This window comes from Toxotes jaculatrix, chromosome 18 (genome assembly GCF_017976425.1).
Source record: "Toxotes jaculatrix isolate fToxJac2 chromosome 18, fToxJac2.pri, whole genome shotgun sequence".
NCBI lineage: Eukaryota > Metazoa > Chordata > Actinopteri > Toxotidae > Toxotes > Toxotes jaculatrix.
In genome coordinates, this window is record NC_054411.1 from 128,447 (window position 1) to 146,661 (window position 18,215).

General features: G+C 46.4%; 1 protein-coding gene across 2 annotated transcripts; it reads left to right on the forward strand.

Annotated features, from left to right (window-relative positions):
• Positions 1-1,060: 1,060 nt before the first annotated feature.
• On the forward strand, positions 1,061-18,212 carry itga2b (integrin, alpha 2b). Of its 2 annotated transcripts, XM_041061984.1 has the most exons (31): positions 1,061-1,253; positions 2,206-2,336; positions 2,427-2,527; positions 3,054-3,219; positions 3,717-3,766; positions 3,988-4,033; positions 4,302-4,421; positions 5,319-5,363; positions 5,622-5,665; positions 9,062-9,127; positions 9,213-9,265; positions 9,363-9,435; positions 9,688-9,823; positions 10,023-10,208; positions 10,298-10,343; positions 10,669-10,770; positions 10,902-10,957; positions 11,190-11,341; positions 11,950-12,063; positions 12,333-12,400; positions 12,928-13,063; positions 13,151-13,243; positions 13,512-13,591; positions 13,711-13,791; positions 14,427-14,532; positions 14,767-14,922; positions 15,007-15,093; positions 15,490-15,609; positions 16,058-16,159; positions 16,257-16,379; positions 16,733-18,212. In XM_041061984.1, the coding sequence occupies exons 1-31, from the start codon at positions 1,081-1,083 to the stop codon at positions 16,814-16,816; spliced, it is 3,096 nt and encodes a 1,031-aa protein (XP_040917918.1). In that variant the 5' UTR covers positions 1,061-1,080; the 3' UTR covers positions 16,817-18,212. The 2 variants fall into 2 exon arrangements, with proteins under 2 accessions (XP_040917918.1, XP_040917919.1); XM_041061985.1 differs by lacking the exon at positions 16,257-16,379.
• The last annotated feature ends 3 nt before the right edge of the window (positions 18,213-18,215 follow it).

Sequence of the window (18,215 nt, forward strand, 5' to 3'; positions counted from 1 at the left end):
TAACTTCTCTTCATTGGCTCCCTGTAAAATCCCTCAGGGGCCCTCAGGGGCCAGGCTCCTTCATACCTCACAGAGCGGATAGCACTACATTTTCCCAGCAGACTGCTTCGTTCCCAGAATGCAGGTTTGCTTATGGTTCCCAGACTCTCTAACAGCAGAACGTGAGGCCGAGCCGTCAGGCTGTCAGGCCCCTCTCCTGTGGAACCAGCTGCCAGCCTGGGTTCAGGAAGCAGACACCTGTCCTCTGCAGAAGCTTATGGAAACACTGCCACAGCGAACACGTGCCCTAACCTAAGCTAAAGGCGGTCCAACAAAATATTAGAGTGTTTTCTTTGGTAACAACTTTTCTTTTTGGCTAGGCAGTGTAATATCTAACTCCTGACTCAGGTATACCAAGGCAACGCAACACTCAGGCGCCCAGATGCTGATCAGGACTTGGTCACACATAAGAACAAAAGAAGCAGATGCTGTCATGAGTCACGTTTGTTCATTAAACAAGAGAAAGCAGGAGAAATCTGTGAGATTCAACCTGTTTTTGCATAAATCAGCTCGTTTCTGTATTTTGGGAGAAGAAAGACAATAAAGCAGGTCAGTGCACCGATATCAACCATCTGTTCAGTTTTAAAACCCAAAAATTTTAATGACCTTTGTGTCGTCAGTCAGTTCAAAAAAGATGAAAAACATGATGGATGAACTTAAACAAAAGTTAAATAAAATGACAACAAAAACAGCTAATGCCAAGAGTACAGAGAGGAAATAAACAGGGTGGAAAATCACCAGAGAAATGTGTGTTGACAAGAGAGAGGTCCCTGAACTCATCACCAACACAAGAACAAGAAGTACAAAATAAGAGAAAAACAGATAAACAGGCTTTTATTTTTATCCCCTATCAACAGGAAACAGCAGCAGAGTTGTTAAAGTGACACAGCTGGCTGTCAGTCATCTGTCAGATAACCCCCCCCCCCCCCCCCCCCCCCCCCCCACACACACACACACACACACACACACACACACCACAGTGTTACTGTGTGAGAACTACTTCAGTCAGACATTGAGACAGTGAGACAGACAGGTGGTGGGATGTGTGTCAGACAGACAGGTGTGATGTGTGTGTTCAGGTGTGTGTGTATACTGCTGTGTGTGTGTGAGAGAGTGTGTGTGTGTCTGAACCTGTTGGATGAAGTTGTGATGTTCAGCGGACCGACAGGAAGTCTGTTTGGATTCTCTGTCGACTTTCACACCATCAACAACAAGTAAGAACCTTTAATTAACCTTTCATCAACCTTTAACAACATGTAAGAACTCTTTCATTAACCCTTCACTAAACCTTAGCTAAAGACATCATTTAACTAACTGAACTTAAATTCAATTTTCAGTTCAGTTTTATTTACATAGCACCTTCAAAATAAAACCAGATCAGCACTGAAGGCGACAGCTCCCGGAAACAGCTCCCTGTGAACCCGGCTCACAGGGGGGAGCCTCCTGCTGAGGGCCGGGCTGGGTGAGAGGAGGAAGAGGAGGGAGCTAGGACAGCTGGGAATGGAGGAGAGGAGGAGAAGGACACGCAGCATATAGAACATGATACACGCAGGAAGTGGACAATGTTAGAGGGACAGCATTCAGATCCCAGAACAGTGAGTGGACACTGTCCTCAGCAGGTTACAGCTGTGACAGGAGACAGAGCACAGGAGCAAACAGCTGTTTCATCACAGTCTGCAGAGAATATGGATCCAACATGGATCTGAAGCAGAGTGGGACATTAAACACAGTCACGTGTTAGAGATGGAGCCAGGACCAGAGACACCTGCAGACAGAGACAGAGACACCTGCAGACAGGGGCAGAGACAGAGACACTTGCAGACAGAGACAGAGAGACCAGAGAAAGACATGCACAGGAGAATGTTTTGGAGGATATCACATCTGGGGTAGTTCTGGAGTCCAGAGGAACCTTTCTAAAGAGGAAAGATCTCAGGATAAGGAACGAGGATGAGGAAATATCCTTAGGAAGATCTAAGCAGTTTTTTTGGCCTTAACTTGATGAAGAAGTTCTTGGGTCTTTGAACACCAAGAACTTGGTCTTGGTCCTTGCTTTCTTCGGTCCTATACAATGTTCTCGGTTCCTGTGTGAATATTTTCCCGGGTTGTTACAGACGTTCTGTCCAGAAGCTTAACCACATTAGAAACACACTGATGTGTTTTCTGCAGGTCCTTTGCTGTGATTGGAGCTCCCAAAGCCAACACCAACCAATCAGGAGTGACGGAGGGAGGGGGTGTGTTTCTTTGCCCCTTGTCACCTGGAGGCGGGGCCTGTGACATCATCAATTTTGACCTGAAAGGTACTTTTCTGACCGATGCTTTGTCCAACCAGGTTAAAGCAGAGACAGCATCACCTCTGTCTCATCACGGTGATGTTTCACCTGTTGCAGGTGATGAGATGTTCAGCAGCTCCGGCCTGTTCTTTCACACCTTTAAGACTCAGCAGTGGTTTGGAGCTTCAGTTCGATCACTCAGCAGCACACACTTACTGGTGAGAACACACACACAAACTGTGAAACAGGTCGCTCCACAGGAAGATTCACAGTATCAACGCACAATGTTTACTGTCAACATTCACGTGTTTATCTGTGCAAACCAGAATCCACAGTGTGGTTCAGTGTACGATGAGTTTCCTAACGTGTAACATTTCCTGGATCTGAAAACATCCGGGTGTAAGTTTACATAATTACCTGGAACTGAAAGAACCATTAAGGTCCAGTGTTTCTGGAACCAGCTGAACACAGAACAGGCCAGGTGGGGTCACTGCAGCCTACAAAATAAGAGTCTAACAAATCCTTTCTGTAGCTGATGAATCGTGTGATATATTGCAGTAAACCCCAAGTTACTGCAATATATCACACGATTCATCAGCTGAATGATGGAGTGATGTAAGCATGATGTGGAGCTGAGATTAATCATGAATCCTGTTTAGTGACAGTGAATAATCATGAATTGATGCCTAATGACCCGATGACCATCGTGCTTTGGAGTGTAACCTGAGTGTGTTTACCTGTCAGGCATGTGCTCCACTGTTTCATTGGAATGTTAAGGGGGGAGGGGCGGAGTCAGGGAAAACACCTGTGGGGAACTGCCTTCTACTGGACCACAGGACAGGAAGCTCCTCCTCCTTCTCTCCGTGCAGAGGAAGCATGATGGAGGCTGATTACAAACGCATGAAAAATAGTAAGATCTGCTTCTTTTCCTGAACAGTTTTCAGTCTGATGTCCATCATTTGACGAATTTCATGCTACACTCATAGATCTACCCTCACAAATTCTCGTCTTTGAGACCGAGAAGCCTCCTGTAGAGCAGTCCTCCTCCTAACTCGCTGAGACGGAGACAATGAGACAAACGAAAGTCACCAAAAGCTAAGATGAGGAAATATGACGAAGCGTATGTAGCGCTCAGCTTCACTGAGACGAGCAAAGACCGGGGGGGCGGGCACACCATGTCAGGGTGTTGGACCTGGGTCAGAGACATGTCCACATGTTTATCTCAGGTCTTTATGAAAGTAAACAGGAAGTAGTATTTCAGCTGATCAGAGATCAGAGTGTGACTCAGGGTGAGCACAGGTGAGTGTGTGGTTCATCAGTTAACTGTCAGGTTGTGTCTGAAAACCACTCGGGACAGGAGGACGTCTGTCCACACGCCTCATCTCATGTCTGTCTCTCTTTGTCAAGGAAACGACCAGCGCTACTGTGAGGTCGGCTTCAGCGCTGACATCACTAAGGTAAGGCAGTGGTGGGCGGAGTCACACCTGTTAATAATCGTAGCAGCTAAATGGAGCAAATAATCATTTTGGTCATTAATGAATCTGCTGATTTGTCTGTACAATGTCAGAAAATGGTAAAAAAACAAAACAAAACAAAAAAACGCTGTCGTCATGACAACAGCTGGCCTGTGCTGTCATGGAGGCCAGTGTCTGATTGTCTTCATGTCTCTGTGTTGTAGGAGGGTCGGCTCGTGCTGGGTGCTCCTGGAAGCTTTTATTTCCAGGGTGAGTGGAGACACCTACTGGTCCCTGACAGGAAGTCCGTCTGATTAAAAACACTTTATTACATCACACACTCATTGTCATGGAGTACACCTGTACAGCAGGTGAAAAGTTAAAGCACTGGTTGGCACAGACAGGATGTACAGGAGGAGCTAAGCTGCTGTTGAACTCCTGAAGTTTAGTGTTAGCTACAGTGAACTCAGGAAACTGGGTTTGACTTTAAAATGACTCAGAGGGATCTGGCTAATTACTGACATGACTCTGATTCCAGGTCAGGTTTTCACAGTGGGTGTGAGTAAGATCATCAACAGTGAGCACAGCGACAGTCCCATCCAGTATGTGGGAGGCATCAGCCAATCGGACGAGAGAGGAGATTATGACCTTTACCGTGGTGAGCAGAGCTAAGGAAGACTTTTATTCTGAAGGAGTACACCTATTACACCTATTAAACAATCAGTCAGGCTGACACATCTGCCAGCTGTCACTACATTTCCCAGGATTCACTGGGAACATGGTATTGGCAGATTGGCTGTGGGATTTAACTGAACTTTCAGTTTCTGACTGACAGTGTGTGTCTGTGTGTGTGTGTGTGTGTGTGTGTGTCTGACTGTGTGTGTGTGTGTGTGTGACTGTGTGTGTCTGTGTGTGTGTGTCTGACTGTGTGTGTGTGTGTGTGTGTGTGTGTCTGTGTGTGTCTGTGTGTGTGTCTGACTGTGTGTGTCTGTGTGTGTGTCTGTGTGTGTCTGACTGTGTGTGTGTGTGTGTGTGTCTGACTGTGTGTGTCTGTGTGTGTCTGTGTGTGTGTGTCTGACTGTGTGTGTCTGTGTGTGTGTGTCTGTGTGTGTCTGACTGTGTGTGTGTGTGTGTGTGTGTGTGTCTGACTGTGTGTGTGTGTGTGTGTGTGTGTCTGACTGTGTGTGTCTGTGTGTGTCTGACTGTGTGTGTGTGTGTGTCTGACTGTGTCTGTGTGTGTGTGTCTGACTGTGTGTGTCTGTGTGTGTCTGTGTGTGTCTGTGTCTGTGTGTGTGTGTCTGACTGTGTGTGTGTGTGTGTGTCTGACTGTGTGTGTGTGTGTGTGTGTGTGTCTGACTGTGTGTGTCTGTGTGTGTCTGACTGTGTGTGTGTGTGTGTGTGTCTGACTGTGTCTGTGTGTGTGTGTCTGACTGTGTGTGTCTGTGTGTGTCTGTGTGTGTCTGTGTCTGTGTGTGTGTGTCTGACTGTGTGTGTCTGTGTGTGTCTGACTGTGTGTGTGTGTGTGTCTGTGTGTGTCTGTGTGTGTCTATGTCAGGTTACTCTGTGGCCAGTGGTCTGCTGACTGGAGACGCCACACCAGGTTAATATGATTATTATTAAGTTTAATTTAAGTTTATTCCTTTTATTATTCGTCAACGGGGAAATTACTCTCTGCATTTTACTCACACTAAGTGAATCAAACACACACACAAAGCATGAACATGCACAAGACCTACCTGGGAGCTGGAGTGGATCAGTGTGGGGGGGGGGGGGGGGGGGGGGTGGTTATATGAGTTACAGAATCAAATCAATGAACAACAACTGATCAATAAAAAATGGGCGTGTGCTTGTGTTTCAGATTATCTGGTCGGAGTTCCCAATGACAGAAACACTGCAGGAACAGTAAGAAGAGTTTCCTTCTGTCCTGTAAACTAATGTACTGATTTCCATGTAATGTTATTGTTTCCGTTGAAGTGGCTGCACATGTTTGAACATTATATTTTGGTTGTGATGTGGTTTTCTGCCCTCAGCACCGCAGGTGTGTGTGATCTTTCAGATTTTGTATTTGACCTGAGTCCTGTACTGTGAAGCAGGATCTGTGGTTAACCAGATAACTTCAGGTTTAACTCAGGGTCACATCACCATGGTAACCAATGCTGCACAGCTAATCTCACTGAATAACTCCATCAGAAAGATTCCAGCTTCAGCTGAACACAGATTCTTTAATGGGACAGAATTCCTGACAGACTGATTCCATCACTGCAGCTCAGAGTAACAGGAGGAGACGTTACCTGGTTTTACCTGCTTCACCTGTTCACAGTCTTTTGTTCCTGATTCATTGAAAAATTTCAGAACAATTCTTCTTCTTATTGACAGTAAATCCTCCGTCTGACTTCATCAGCTGTCAGTTAGTTCCACTCTTTCTTTTCTGTCCGAGTCACGTGATCATGTTGTTTCCATCTCACCTGGTTGAATTTCACCTGTGGATGAACTGTACCTGAGTTTACCTGCAGGTGTCACTGTTTCTTCACACATCGTATTCGGGACTTTATTCATGTTTTCTGTAATTAACGCTCAGCCTGTGTCACATGACCGAGCTCAGAGCAGGTGAACCCAGAGAGAACTGAACCAGGTGAGAACCTGCTTCAGGATCTGATGTTAGACTCAGAGAAACCAGAGAATAGAGAAATCCTGGATGTGTTGAACCTGCTTCACAGTGCAGGGTGACTCCTGACGTGCTGACGTGCTTGTAACGTATTGTGTCACTTCCTGTTTGCTGCTCCTGTTCTGTGGAGTTATCCTAGCTTATCGATCTGCATTAACTCTGTGTTCTGTGCTCAATCTCTGAATTCACGTATATTGCGTTAGTTAAACTTCTGTTGTGCGCGGGTCCATCTGGATTTAACACTGTAATCTCTATCTCTGGTCCGCTAGCTTAGCTGTTAGCATTGGCTTCTCTCTCTTGCTAGCTCTCCTCCTGTCTGTCCTCTCTCCTGCTGTCTCTCCTGCTGTCTGTCCTCTCTCCTGCTGTCTGTCCTCTATCCTGCCGTCTCTCCTGCTGTCTGTCCTCTCTCCTGCTGTCTCTCCTGCTGTCTGTCCTCTCTCCTGCCGTCTCTCCTGCTGTCTGTCCTCTCTCCTTCTGTCTTTCCTGCTGTCTCTCCTGCTGTCTGTCCTCTCTCCTGCTGTCTTTCCTGCTGTCTGTCCTCTCTCCTGCTCGGTGTGTGAGATGCCCCGTAGCAGCGCTAGCTAGTCAGTCCCTTTACAGAGGACAGCGACCTAAACCTTACTCCAGCAGATAGAGACTAACTAGTTGATAGAACAGCTGCTTCATTACGTTCGACCCTTGACTCTGTTGCTCCTCTGAAAAAGAAGGTGATAAATCAGAGGAAGCTCCATGGTGTGATTCACAAATACGTCCTTTAAAGCAGATATCATGAAAGCTGGAAAGGAAGTGGTTATCCACTGATTTAGAGGAATTCCACTGAGCCTGGACAGACAGCTTCATAATGTATAAAAAGCCCTTTGTAAGACAACTGCCTGTTAGTCATCATTAACAGAGGAAAACAGGAACAACGCGAGGTTTCTGTTCAGCTCTGTAGCCAGGCTGACAGAGTCATAGCTCTGTGGAACCATGCAGTCCTCTGGCTCTCACTACTGATGACTTTATGAGCTTCTGTACCAACAAAGTATGTTAGAGACAGAGTCCATCTCATCCTGCCCACAGCTGTTACTGATGTCGGTGTGTCAGGAACAGCAGCTTTAGAAACGTCTGCCTCCTGATCTGTTAGATCAGATGAATCTCTCTTTGGTAACAGGACACACATGACTGTGTTTAATGTCCCACTCTGCTTCAGATCCATGTTGGATCCATATTCTCTGCAGACTGTGATGAAACAGCTGTTTGCTCCTGTGCTCTGTCTCCTGTCACAGCTGTAACCTGCTGAGCACAGGATCCACTCACTGTTCTGGGATCTGAATGCTGTCCCTCTAACATTGTCCACTTCCTGCGTGTATCATGTTCTATATGCTGCGTGTCCTTCTCCTCCTCTCCTCCATTCCCAGCTGTCCTATCTTCCTCCTCTTCCTCCTCTCACCCAGCCTGGCCCTCAGCAGGAGGCTCCCCCCTGTGAGCCGGGTTCACAGGTTTCTGCTCAGCTGCTTCTGGTGATCTGGGGTCAGACCCTGGCTCTCTGTGAAGTCTCTGTAACTGAAAAAAAAATTTTTGCCGGCCTCTGGACATTAAGTGGCCAGAGATTTTACCAAAGCTACATGTTGGGCTGTGGACTGCACATGAAGCCTGGTTAGATATAACAGCATGTCGTCTGGAACAGGTCGTTGTATCTTTAGATCGCAGATGTTCACTGAACCTCAGCTTCTTTGTTTCGCTCATGAGCTCCTCCAGGTACTACCCCCCAGGTACCACCCCCCAGGTACCACCTTCCAGGTACCACCCTCCTGTAGCAAGTAGTTGAGCACACTTGTTTCCAATCATTTGCTCATCTGGGTCAAGTATGGAGACTGGGACTGGTTGCAGCTTGGGCCCGTGAGCCCTTTGGCAGCTTAAAGTTTGTGTTTGTAGCTGACCAGTTGATCCAACTGTAGTCACTGAAGTTGTTATTCTGACTCCCCTTTGGAGGGAGAGTGTTTATTTTTTTCTGACTAGTATTTTTTTCCAGCTGTTTAAAACTTTAGGTATGGAGTGGCCTCTTTTTGTTTATAGGTTAAAGTTAGTTTTCTGTGATTTTTTCCCCCAAGTAATTTACTTTTCAACCAATCTGATAAACAAATACTAATATTTCTAATTCCCTGGGCTACGTGTTATTTTTTCCCCGCTGTTCAGTGATTTCAGGACCCAAATGTAGACACATATGGAAGCAGGCTGAATGAGTAAGGTGACTTTATAATGAGTGAAAAGTAAGATACAGGACAAGATGGCGGACTGGAACCCAGGAACACAAACACAGGAAATTACACAAAGAAATCAGGAAGAAAAGTGATAATCCAACGCAAGTAATCAATGCAGAGAACATGAGAGAGAAGACGCAGATGGACTGACACGGACTGAAGAGAACACAGACACTGAAGGGAGGGGTAATTAGGAACAGGTGAAATACATCTGGGTGGAGCAGACGCTCAGAGAAGAGGGAAAAACTAAGACAGGAAGTGAAACAACTAAGTCCCTTGCAAAGAGAAGACAGTGGACGTCCTTTCCTCATGTCTTTTTTTACTCTGCAGTACTCTCAGTGTAGTCAGTGAGACTGTGGTTCAGGGCTGTTTTCAGTCTGTGGGTGTTAACAGGTGCACATCTACGATGGCAGGAGCACTGGATCCCTGAGTGTTTACCACGTCTTCCAGGGAGCTCAGGTGAGAGCGTGATGTCATCATGAATGTAAATCTACCTGATGTGAAAGAAATCACTACAGTCTGAACCTGGACCTGTCTCCTGTAGGTGGCATCATACTTTGGACACAGTGTGGCCGTGGCTGACATCAACAGTGACGGGTGGGAACAGAGAGACAGACGCTGTCAGAAGGTTTTCGTGGTTTCTGTACCGTCAGCCTGTAACTGTCTGCCTCTGTTTCTCTGCCTCTGCCTGTAGTTTGGATGATGTGTTGATCGGAGCTCCTCTGTACATGGACAGGGTGATGGAGCAGCTGCAGGAGAGAGGACAGGTGAGGACGTCTGTTCACCTGTATCTGCTCTTTGTCTTCAGACCACTAAGAACCTGTCTCTGCCAACTGTTACTCCATCGGCTTCTGATAAAGCTGAAATGAGGAAACAGAATTATCTGGATGTTTTGTGTCTGATGTGTCTCTAAACTGTAATTAACTGAAAGCTACACATTACTACACAAAGTCAGTGTGTTTCCTGTTTGCAGGGGGGTTAGTGTCGGGATTACCACTGCACTACTTTTATTATTCCAGGTGGTTGTGTACCTGCAGAGAAGACACGCCTACTTTGCCTCTCAACCTGACCAATCACTGATCGGCCTCTCCTTGTATGGGCGGTTTGGCTCCGCCCTCGCTGTTCTGGGTGACCTGGATATGGACGGTTTCCACGGTAATTAGTTGTTAAATGTTACTGTCCAGCCATAGTTTACTGAAAGGAAATTCAACATGGCGAGCTGCTAGCCTTAGCTCATCATGCTAGCTACCAACAGAAGTGTCGGTGAGAGGTGCTAGCTAATGCAGCTAATCACAAGCAAACCAAAAACAAAGATACACAACTTCAGGGTTGTCCTTTGCCTGTTTCTCTCCAGATGTGGCTGTGGGGGCGCCCTGGTCAGGCGAAGATGGGTGGGGCCAGGTGTTTATCTACCTGGGCAACAGTAACGGTCTGTCAGCCACACCCTCTCAGGTGATTGACAGCCCATTGCCTAGCAGCAGGGCAGCGTTCGGATTTACTCTGAGGGGCGGGGCTGATATTGACGGGAATGGATACCCAGGTACGGTCTGAGGGTACAGAGATCATTCACTCGTGTTACTGTTTATCAGTCATCAATAACCCGCGTCGCCTCCTGTCCATGTGTTGTAGACCTGCTGGTTGGAGCGTGGGCTGCAAACCGAGCTTTCGTGTACAGGTACGATGTCATTAGATCTCAGGGAAAAGTGTTTACTCGTGACACCTCATCAACAGTCGCACTGATCTGTCGGTTGTTGCTTCTTAACTAAAGAGCGAGTTTTGTTTTATTTGAACAACTATTGAAGAGTTAAAATCATCCAGCAGCTCACAGAGAAAAACAAAGATGAGAGAAAAGTGTAACCAAATCAGTACAAGGTTTGTTCAAGATATCACAGAACTCTGTGAAGGCGTTTCCTCTCAGCCCTCTCAGAGTTTTCAGACGGTCCAAAATCTTACGATGAAAATGAAGCTTTGTTGATAAACCTGTGTTTTTGTGTGTTCAGGTCCCGGGCAGTGATCCGGTCCAGAGTTTCTCTCACTCTACTTCCAGACTTCCTGAATCCAGATGTCAAACTGTGTCATGCAGCAAACACGCCTGTCTCCTGGTAACAGATTAACGAAGTGATCAACTAACAGAAACAATGAAATGAAAAAGAAAAGACACCAAATAATGGGGGTCCGGGCTCAAGCTAAGACTGAAAATGTTTTCACACACACTAATCTTCTCTCTCTATAGTTTTGTTTTCCAGGTGTGTGTCTATGTGTCTGGTCACAGAATCCCACAGGAGACAGGTAAACATAACCTGACACAGGTAAACACAACCTGAGTCAGGTAAACACAACCTGACATAGGTAAACACAACCTGAGTCAGGTAAACACAACCTGACACAGGTAAACACAACCTGAGTCAGGTAAACACAACCTGAGTCAGGTAAACACAACCTGAGTAAGGTAATATCATCACACAGAGTTTTATTGATGGTGACCTAATTTTTCTGTCTTCATTTTGATTGGCTGAGGCAGTATTGGGGGCAGAGCTGCAGCTGGACAAGATGAAGCAGCCAATGGCACAACGGACTCTGCTGCTGTCAACCAATCAGCCACAGGAGACGATGAAGCTGATGGTTCAGAGGGAGGTGGGCGTGGCCTGTGTGAATCAGACAGCCTACCTGAGGGTGAGTGAAAAAAAATGTGAAGAAGAACAGGTGAACAGATTCACACCTGTGTGTGTGCATCTATCAGACAGTTGCAGCTGGTCCAAAATGCTGCTGCCAGAGTCCTTGACTAACACCAGAAAAATGGACCACATTACACCTGTCCTCAAATCACTGCACTGGCTTCATATGAGTCAAAGGATACAGTTTAAAGTTCTACTCTTGGTCTACAAAGCACTGAATGGTCTTGGACCAAAATATCTATGGACGTTCTCATGGTCAGGACTAAACAAAGTGAAGCAGGATTCAGTTATTCTGCTCCTCACTTGTGGAATAAACTTCTGGAATACCTGAGGTCAGCCCAAACACTCAGTTTATTTAAATCAGGCCTGAAAACACACTTGTTTACTGACGCATTCTCTTAAATTGTCTTAACTGCACTCTTCTTATTTAATTATTTTACTGTTTTCTATTTTTTCTGCTCCAATGTTTTAATATATTTCTTTTATTCAATTATTTATGATTTTAATGCAATCTGTAAAGCACTATGAATTACCTTGTGTATGAATGGTGCTATATAAATAAACCTTGCCTTGTGTGTGCGTGTGTGTGCGTGTGTGCACGCGCAGTCTGAAGAGGAGGTTCATGATAAGTTGAGTCCAATCTTCATCACCTTTGACATTAGCCTCCTGAATACTACCCAGCATGCTTTGCTTCATGGACAAACACACGCTGCTGCACAGGTGAGTTTGACACACACACACACACACACACTCCGTCACAGGCTTATAGTGATGAGTGCAGTGGCTTGAACTGTTTGTGCCTCACAGTCCCTGCACTGGACACAACAACCCACCTGTTCTGATGTTTACAATCACATCAGCAGCAGCTCGGTTTGACCTTTAACCCCGAGAGGAAAAGGAAACACGGCGTCAGAGAACTTTACTCTGAATCCCAACCCTGAGCCTAAAGCTGATCCTGTGTGTGTGTGTGTGTGTGTGTGTGTGTGTAGACCAGAATTATTCTGGACTGTGGAGACGACAACATCTGTGTTCCTGACTTGAAGCTGAGGGCTGAACCGTGAGCAACACACACACACAGTCTATAAACTATATCTAATATATCAATTAGGAAACATCATCATCAATGAACTTTATTGACAAACACAAAGATCATTAGTTACAGATCAAAAATATTGTCAGACATCAAACTTTATCAATACAGAAATATTGATTCCACAGATCAATCACCATCAGCTGAATCCAGCTGATTGGAAAAGAATCAAATCACACAGAAGAGAAGGAACAGGAACAGAGCAGGAACCGACAGAGTGGAACTGAACAGCAGAGAACCGAGCTGGACCGAAAGCATATGGTGGAGGAGAACACAGCCGATAGAACACAACAGATAGAACACAGGAGATAGAACACAGCCGATAGAACACAGGAGATATACACAGGAGATAGAACGCAGCCGATAGAACGCAGCCGATAGAACGCAGCCGATAGAACACAGCAGAACAGAGTTGTTTTCAGTTTCACTGATTCTGCTGGAGTCAGCTGATGTTAACTGCTCTGTGTGTGTGTGTGTGTGTGTGTGTGTGTCAGTGTGTCAGACAGTGTGTTTGTCGGTGATGATCAGTCGGTGTTGTTGTCAGTGTCGGCAGGAAATGATGGTGAGGGGGCGTACGAGACTGAGCTGGTGGTGCGAGTCCCCGAACACACACACTTCCAGAGCAGCCAGGTGAACGCACACACACACACACACACACATACACACACACACACACACACACACACACACAGTGGATATTGATGTGTCTATCTGCAGGGTGTGAACAGGCTGGTGTGTGTTCAGAGGAAGGAGAATCAGACCATCATCGTGACCTGTGACCTCGGCAACCCCATGAGACCAGGACGCACAGTAACACACACACACACACACACAGTAACACACTCACACACACACACACACACACACACACACATTTCATTACTTAACATAGTGCCACATTATTAAGATGCAGATTACAGACATGGATGCCTTCAGAACCTCTTTGAACTTTCCTTCAGTTGAAACACACCTGTACTGAGTCTGCCTGCCTCTGTCTGTCTGTCTGTCTGTCTGTCTGTCTGTCTGCCTGTCTGTCTGTCTGTATGTCTGTCTGTCTCTCTGTCTCTCTGCTCTGTAGCTGCAGACAGGTCTTTTGTTCAGTGTGGGTCGTCTGGAGGACGTAGAGAGTCACATCACCTTCCACCTCCGAATCAGGAGGTACAAACAAAACAGAGACACCTGCTGTTTGACGGGGATTAGAAGGAAATCAGCTGATGTTTGTGTCTCCCTGTCTCTCTCTCTCCACCTGCCTGTCTCTCTCTCTCTCTGTCTGTCAGTAAGAACCAGATGAATTCCAGCAGTAACGAGGTCACTGTGAAGGTTCAGGTGAGAGCTGAGGCGACACTGGAGATCAGAGGGTAAGAAACTTTTCTCAGTGGTAGATCACCTGTCCCTCCAGCCTGTCCCTCCAGCCTGTCCCTCTGTTGTGGCTGATGGTTGTCAGTTTATAAATGAACTGAGTGTAGGCGTGAGAAACAGTGGGATTCACCTGAGCACTGAGAGCTTGGACTAACATGAAACAGGAAAACAAAAGAGAAAAGTGACGTGTGAATGAAGTGGCCTGAGGTGTGTTACACAACAAAATGTTTGCAGTCAACGTTTCAGTCCATTCGTCTATTTTCTACACCGCTTGGTCCATCAGGGTCATGTGGGAGCTGGAGCCTATCCCGGCTGACTACAGGTGAGAGGCGGGGTTCACCTGTTCTCCATCAGAGGAACAAGCTGCAGAAGCTTGTAAAAGTAGATGAATGAATCCTTTTAATGGACTGAATCCCCTTTGACTGACACAGAGCCGTGTGAAGACGCGTGTTGTCTTTGACTTCCCTCTCGTTGATGTCCTCGTCCCGTTTGTTGATGTGTACGGTTTGACACGTGCTGTAATCCATGGCCCTCCGTTTGAATAAAGGCTGACGGAGAACAGTGTGAGCAGTGAGTCCACTGGATCCGGCTCCGGTTGCAGATCATACATGACGACGTCTGTTTGTGTTTTCAGAGGCTCCTTACCTCCAGAAGTTCTCCTGCCCCTCCCTGCTTGGCAGCCTGCAATGCATCCTGGGAGTTTAGAGGAAGTAGGTCCACTGGTGGAACATGTTTATGAGGTGAGACGGGTCTGTGGTCCAACAGGTGAGACTGTTTATTATGGACAACCACAGATGATGAAAAAGTCTAAACACAGGGACCAGGACTCTCTTGACTTGAGATTGAGGTCCAGCTGTCAGGGTCCAGCAACCTGCTTCTCATTGCAGCACTGACCTCGTTCCTCATGTTGATCAGACTGATGATATTGGTAATATTGATATTGTTTTGACAGTATTGATGATATTGGTATGTAGTTGAGAAACCAGGGTCCGAGTGTGGTCAACGTCCGGCTGACGGTGGACTTCCCCTCCATCTGGCAACGTCACTTCCTGCTCTACATCTTCGCCAACGCCTCCGAAGAATCACTGAGCTGCTGGACCCTGAACGCATCGCAGATAGACCCCTACAAGGTCCAGAACCTGTCTGTCTGACCTGTCTCTCTCTCTCTGTCTTTATGACCAGTCTGTCCTTCTGACCCGTCTGTCTCTCTGCAGCTGGTTGGAAACTCCTCCAGTGTGTCTGTAGTTTCTCCATTGATCCAGCAGGAGGAGACAAAGTCCCACAGACGAACTGTCCATGTGGTAAATATACAAAACTACATCATTACTATTATATTGTATTGTATTGTATTGTATTGTATTAAGCTTGATGAGCTTCTTGTGTCAGGATGAATGTTGAACTTTCTCAGTCTTCTCGTGTCATTAATGTTCAGTGTGGTCAGATCAGCCTTGTTTAGACCAGGTGAACACTGGCTGCAGGTGGAGGCACCTGAACGACCTCTGATACAAACGGGTTCAGCTGGTTAACGGACCAGATTTGATCAAATGTGACCTTTGACCCAGAAACAGATCAGAGCCTGAAATATTTCTGCTTCATGTTACAGAACTTTTTAAAAACTGTTCCTGATTATTTCTTGTGTGTGTGTGTGTGTGTGTGTGTGTGTGTGTGTGTGTGTGTGTGTGTGTGTGTGTGTGTAGAACTGCAGCAGCAGTGAGACGGGGTGTGTCAGGTTTGTGTGTGATGTCATGGCGTTGGAGCGGGGCTTCAGTGCTGTCGTCAGAATCTCAGCCCGACTATGTACACACACACTCATACAGGTGCCCGCACACACACTCACACACACACACTCACACTCACACACACACTCACACGCACACACTCATACAGGTGCACACACACACACTCACACTCACACACACACTCACACGCACACACTCACACACACACTCACACACACACTCACACGCACACACTCACACACACACTCACACACACACTCATACAGGTGCACACACACACACTCACACTCACACACACACTCACACGCACACACACACACTCACACTCACATACACACACACTCACACTCACACGAACTCACACACACACACACACACTCACACACACACTCACACTCATATAGGTGCCCACTCACACACACACACACACACACACACACACACACACACACACACACTCACACTCACACACACACACACAGACACAGACACAGTTGATGGTGATGATGTCATTGTCTTTCTTCAGACTCCGTACTTGAACTATGAGCTTGTTTCCTCTGCTTCGTATGATGTCATCAATGCGTCATCAAAGGTTCAACCAATAGTGCTGCAGAGTGGACACACACAGGTATTTACACACACACAAAAACACACACCTACACACTTACATAATTACTGCCCAACAAATAATGACTGTGTGTGTGTGTGTGTGTGTGTGTGTTTAGACTAAGATCAGTGTGTTGTGGCGTCCTCCTGATAGAGAGAACGATGTTCCTATTGGCTACATCATCCTGTCAATCATCTCTGGACTCCTCCTCCTGGGTCTGCTGTGTTTTATCTTCTGGAAGGTGCTAATCAATCAATCAATCAATCAATCAATCAATCAAATAACCAGACAACAGCTGTCACATAGTGTTGATAACACCTGTGGTTCTGGACTCCACGTGTGGCCAGTTCAGTTGAACACAGCAGATCGTTTGAATGTGAAACACCTGTCACACCTGGTCATCGTCCACCTGACAGGTTCACTACAGCAGTGAACAGATTAAACTGCCTGATTTCTGAATGGAGTCTGGTGTGTGTGTTAAAGGAGCATTCCACAGATTTTACACATGAAGTGTGTGTGTGTGTGTGTGTGTGTGTGTGTGTGTGTGTGTGTGTGTGTGTGTGTGTGTGTGTGTGTGTGTGTGTGTGTGTGTAGCTGGGTTTCTTTCAGAGAACACGCCCCCCCACTGGTGATGAGGATGATGAAGAAGAGGCTGAGGAGAGTCACATGACTGAATAACACACACACACACACACACACAGAGTATTTCTCACATGACACTGGACATGAACACATGATGTCTGTGTGATGTTTGTTTCACACACGTTTCTTTCACACGTCACCTTTAATCACTATTGAGAGAAGTTAGACTCAAAATAGTCACGTCTCACATGACACACGCACACACACGCATGCACACGCACACACACGCACAAATAAAAGATAAGTTTCACAGTGTGTCTGAAACAGTTTTTCTCGGGTTTAATTTCTCTCCAGAATTCAAACACAGAAACTACTTCCTGAATCGTGTGTTCACGAGTTCACAACCTTTTAGGCCTGAGCACACGGGTGGGGTTCCAAAGCTCTGGGTGGGGGTCCAGTCTGAGGCTCAGGTTCCGAGAAACGGGCCACTGAGTCAGATTGCAGGAGGGGGGGCTGCGCCTTTACTCCGACCCCCCCTCAGGATTCCCAGCTGGGTGCAGTCCGCAGCGCTCTGCTGTAGCTGGGAACAGCTGCTGTGAGTAAACATCTGTTAGCGTGTGAGGGGAACAGACCTGACCTCAGTCGCAGTCGGTCAGACATGTTTGAATTTTTGAGTCGAATCTGGACGCGATCGGGCAGCGCGAACCGATTACCCACCTGCAAACACGCCAATGAAAAAGAGAGGGTGGGACACAGGAAGTAGCAGATTAATCTCTCCCCGTCCACCTGTTTACTTCTTCCTCTTCCTCTTCTTCTTCTTTCCACCAACTGTTTGTGTTGTTCAGTTTGCTGGAGTTGGTTTAACATCGTGTCGTCTGTGATTCCTCGTCAGACGCAGGTGTTAAGTGTGTGATCCTGAGTGTGTTAGTGTGTCAGTGTGTCATAGTGTGAACCTGTGGCAGTGAACGTTGTGTAGTGTGTCTCCAGCTTAAAGGTGGAGGAGCTCAACACTCAGCTCCTGTGAGTCTGTCTCTTTAAATCAAATCAGTCGAATTCAGTTTTTTCTTTTTGCTTGAAGCTTCATTTGTTCCTTCCATCGTCCATGACTCTCGGATCACAGTCACACAGCTGAGCACATCTGGATTTTATCACCACAACAACATCAACTGAAGTTCCACAACTCAAAATTACAAACGTTCCTCGTGTTTGACAAAGAGTCTGAGTTTCCAGCCTGACAGATGGAGCTCACACTGATCCTATTAACACACACACACACAGTGAAACACACTGAGACTCATCATGTGTTTCCATGGAAACCACCTGTGGATTCATTTTTCTTTCATTGTTGTTTTTTACTCCTGGAATTTGCATTAATTTATAATAAAATACTGAAACTTTGGAAACTTTAAATACAAAGAAGAGTAAAGTTTATTTTGGTGCTGCAAGAAAGAAGGAAGGAAGGGAAGAAGGGAAGAAGGAGAGGAAGAAAGGGCAG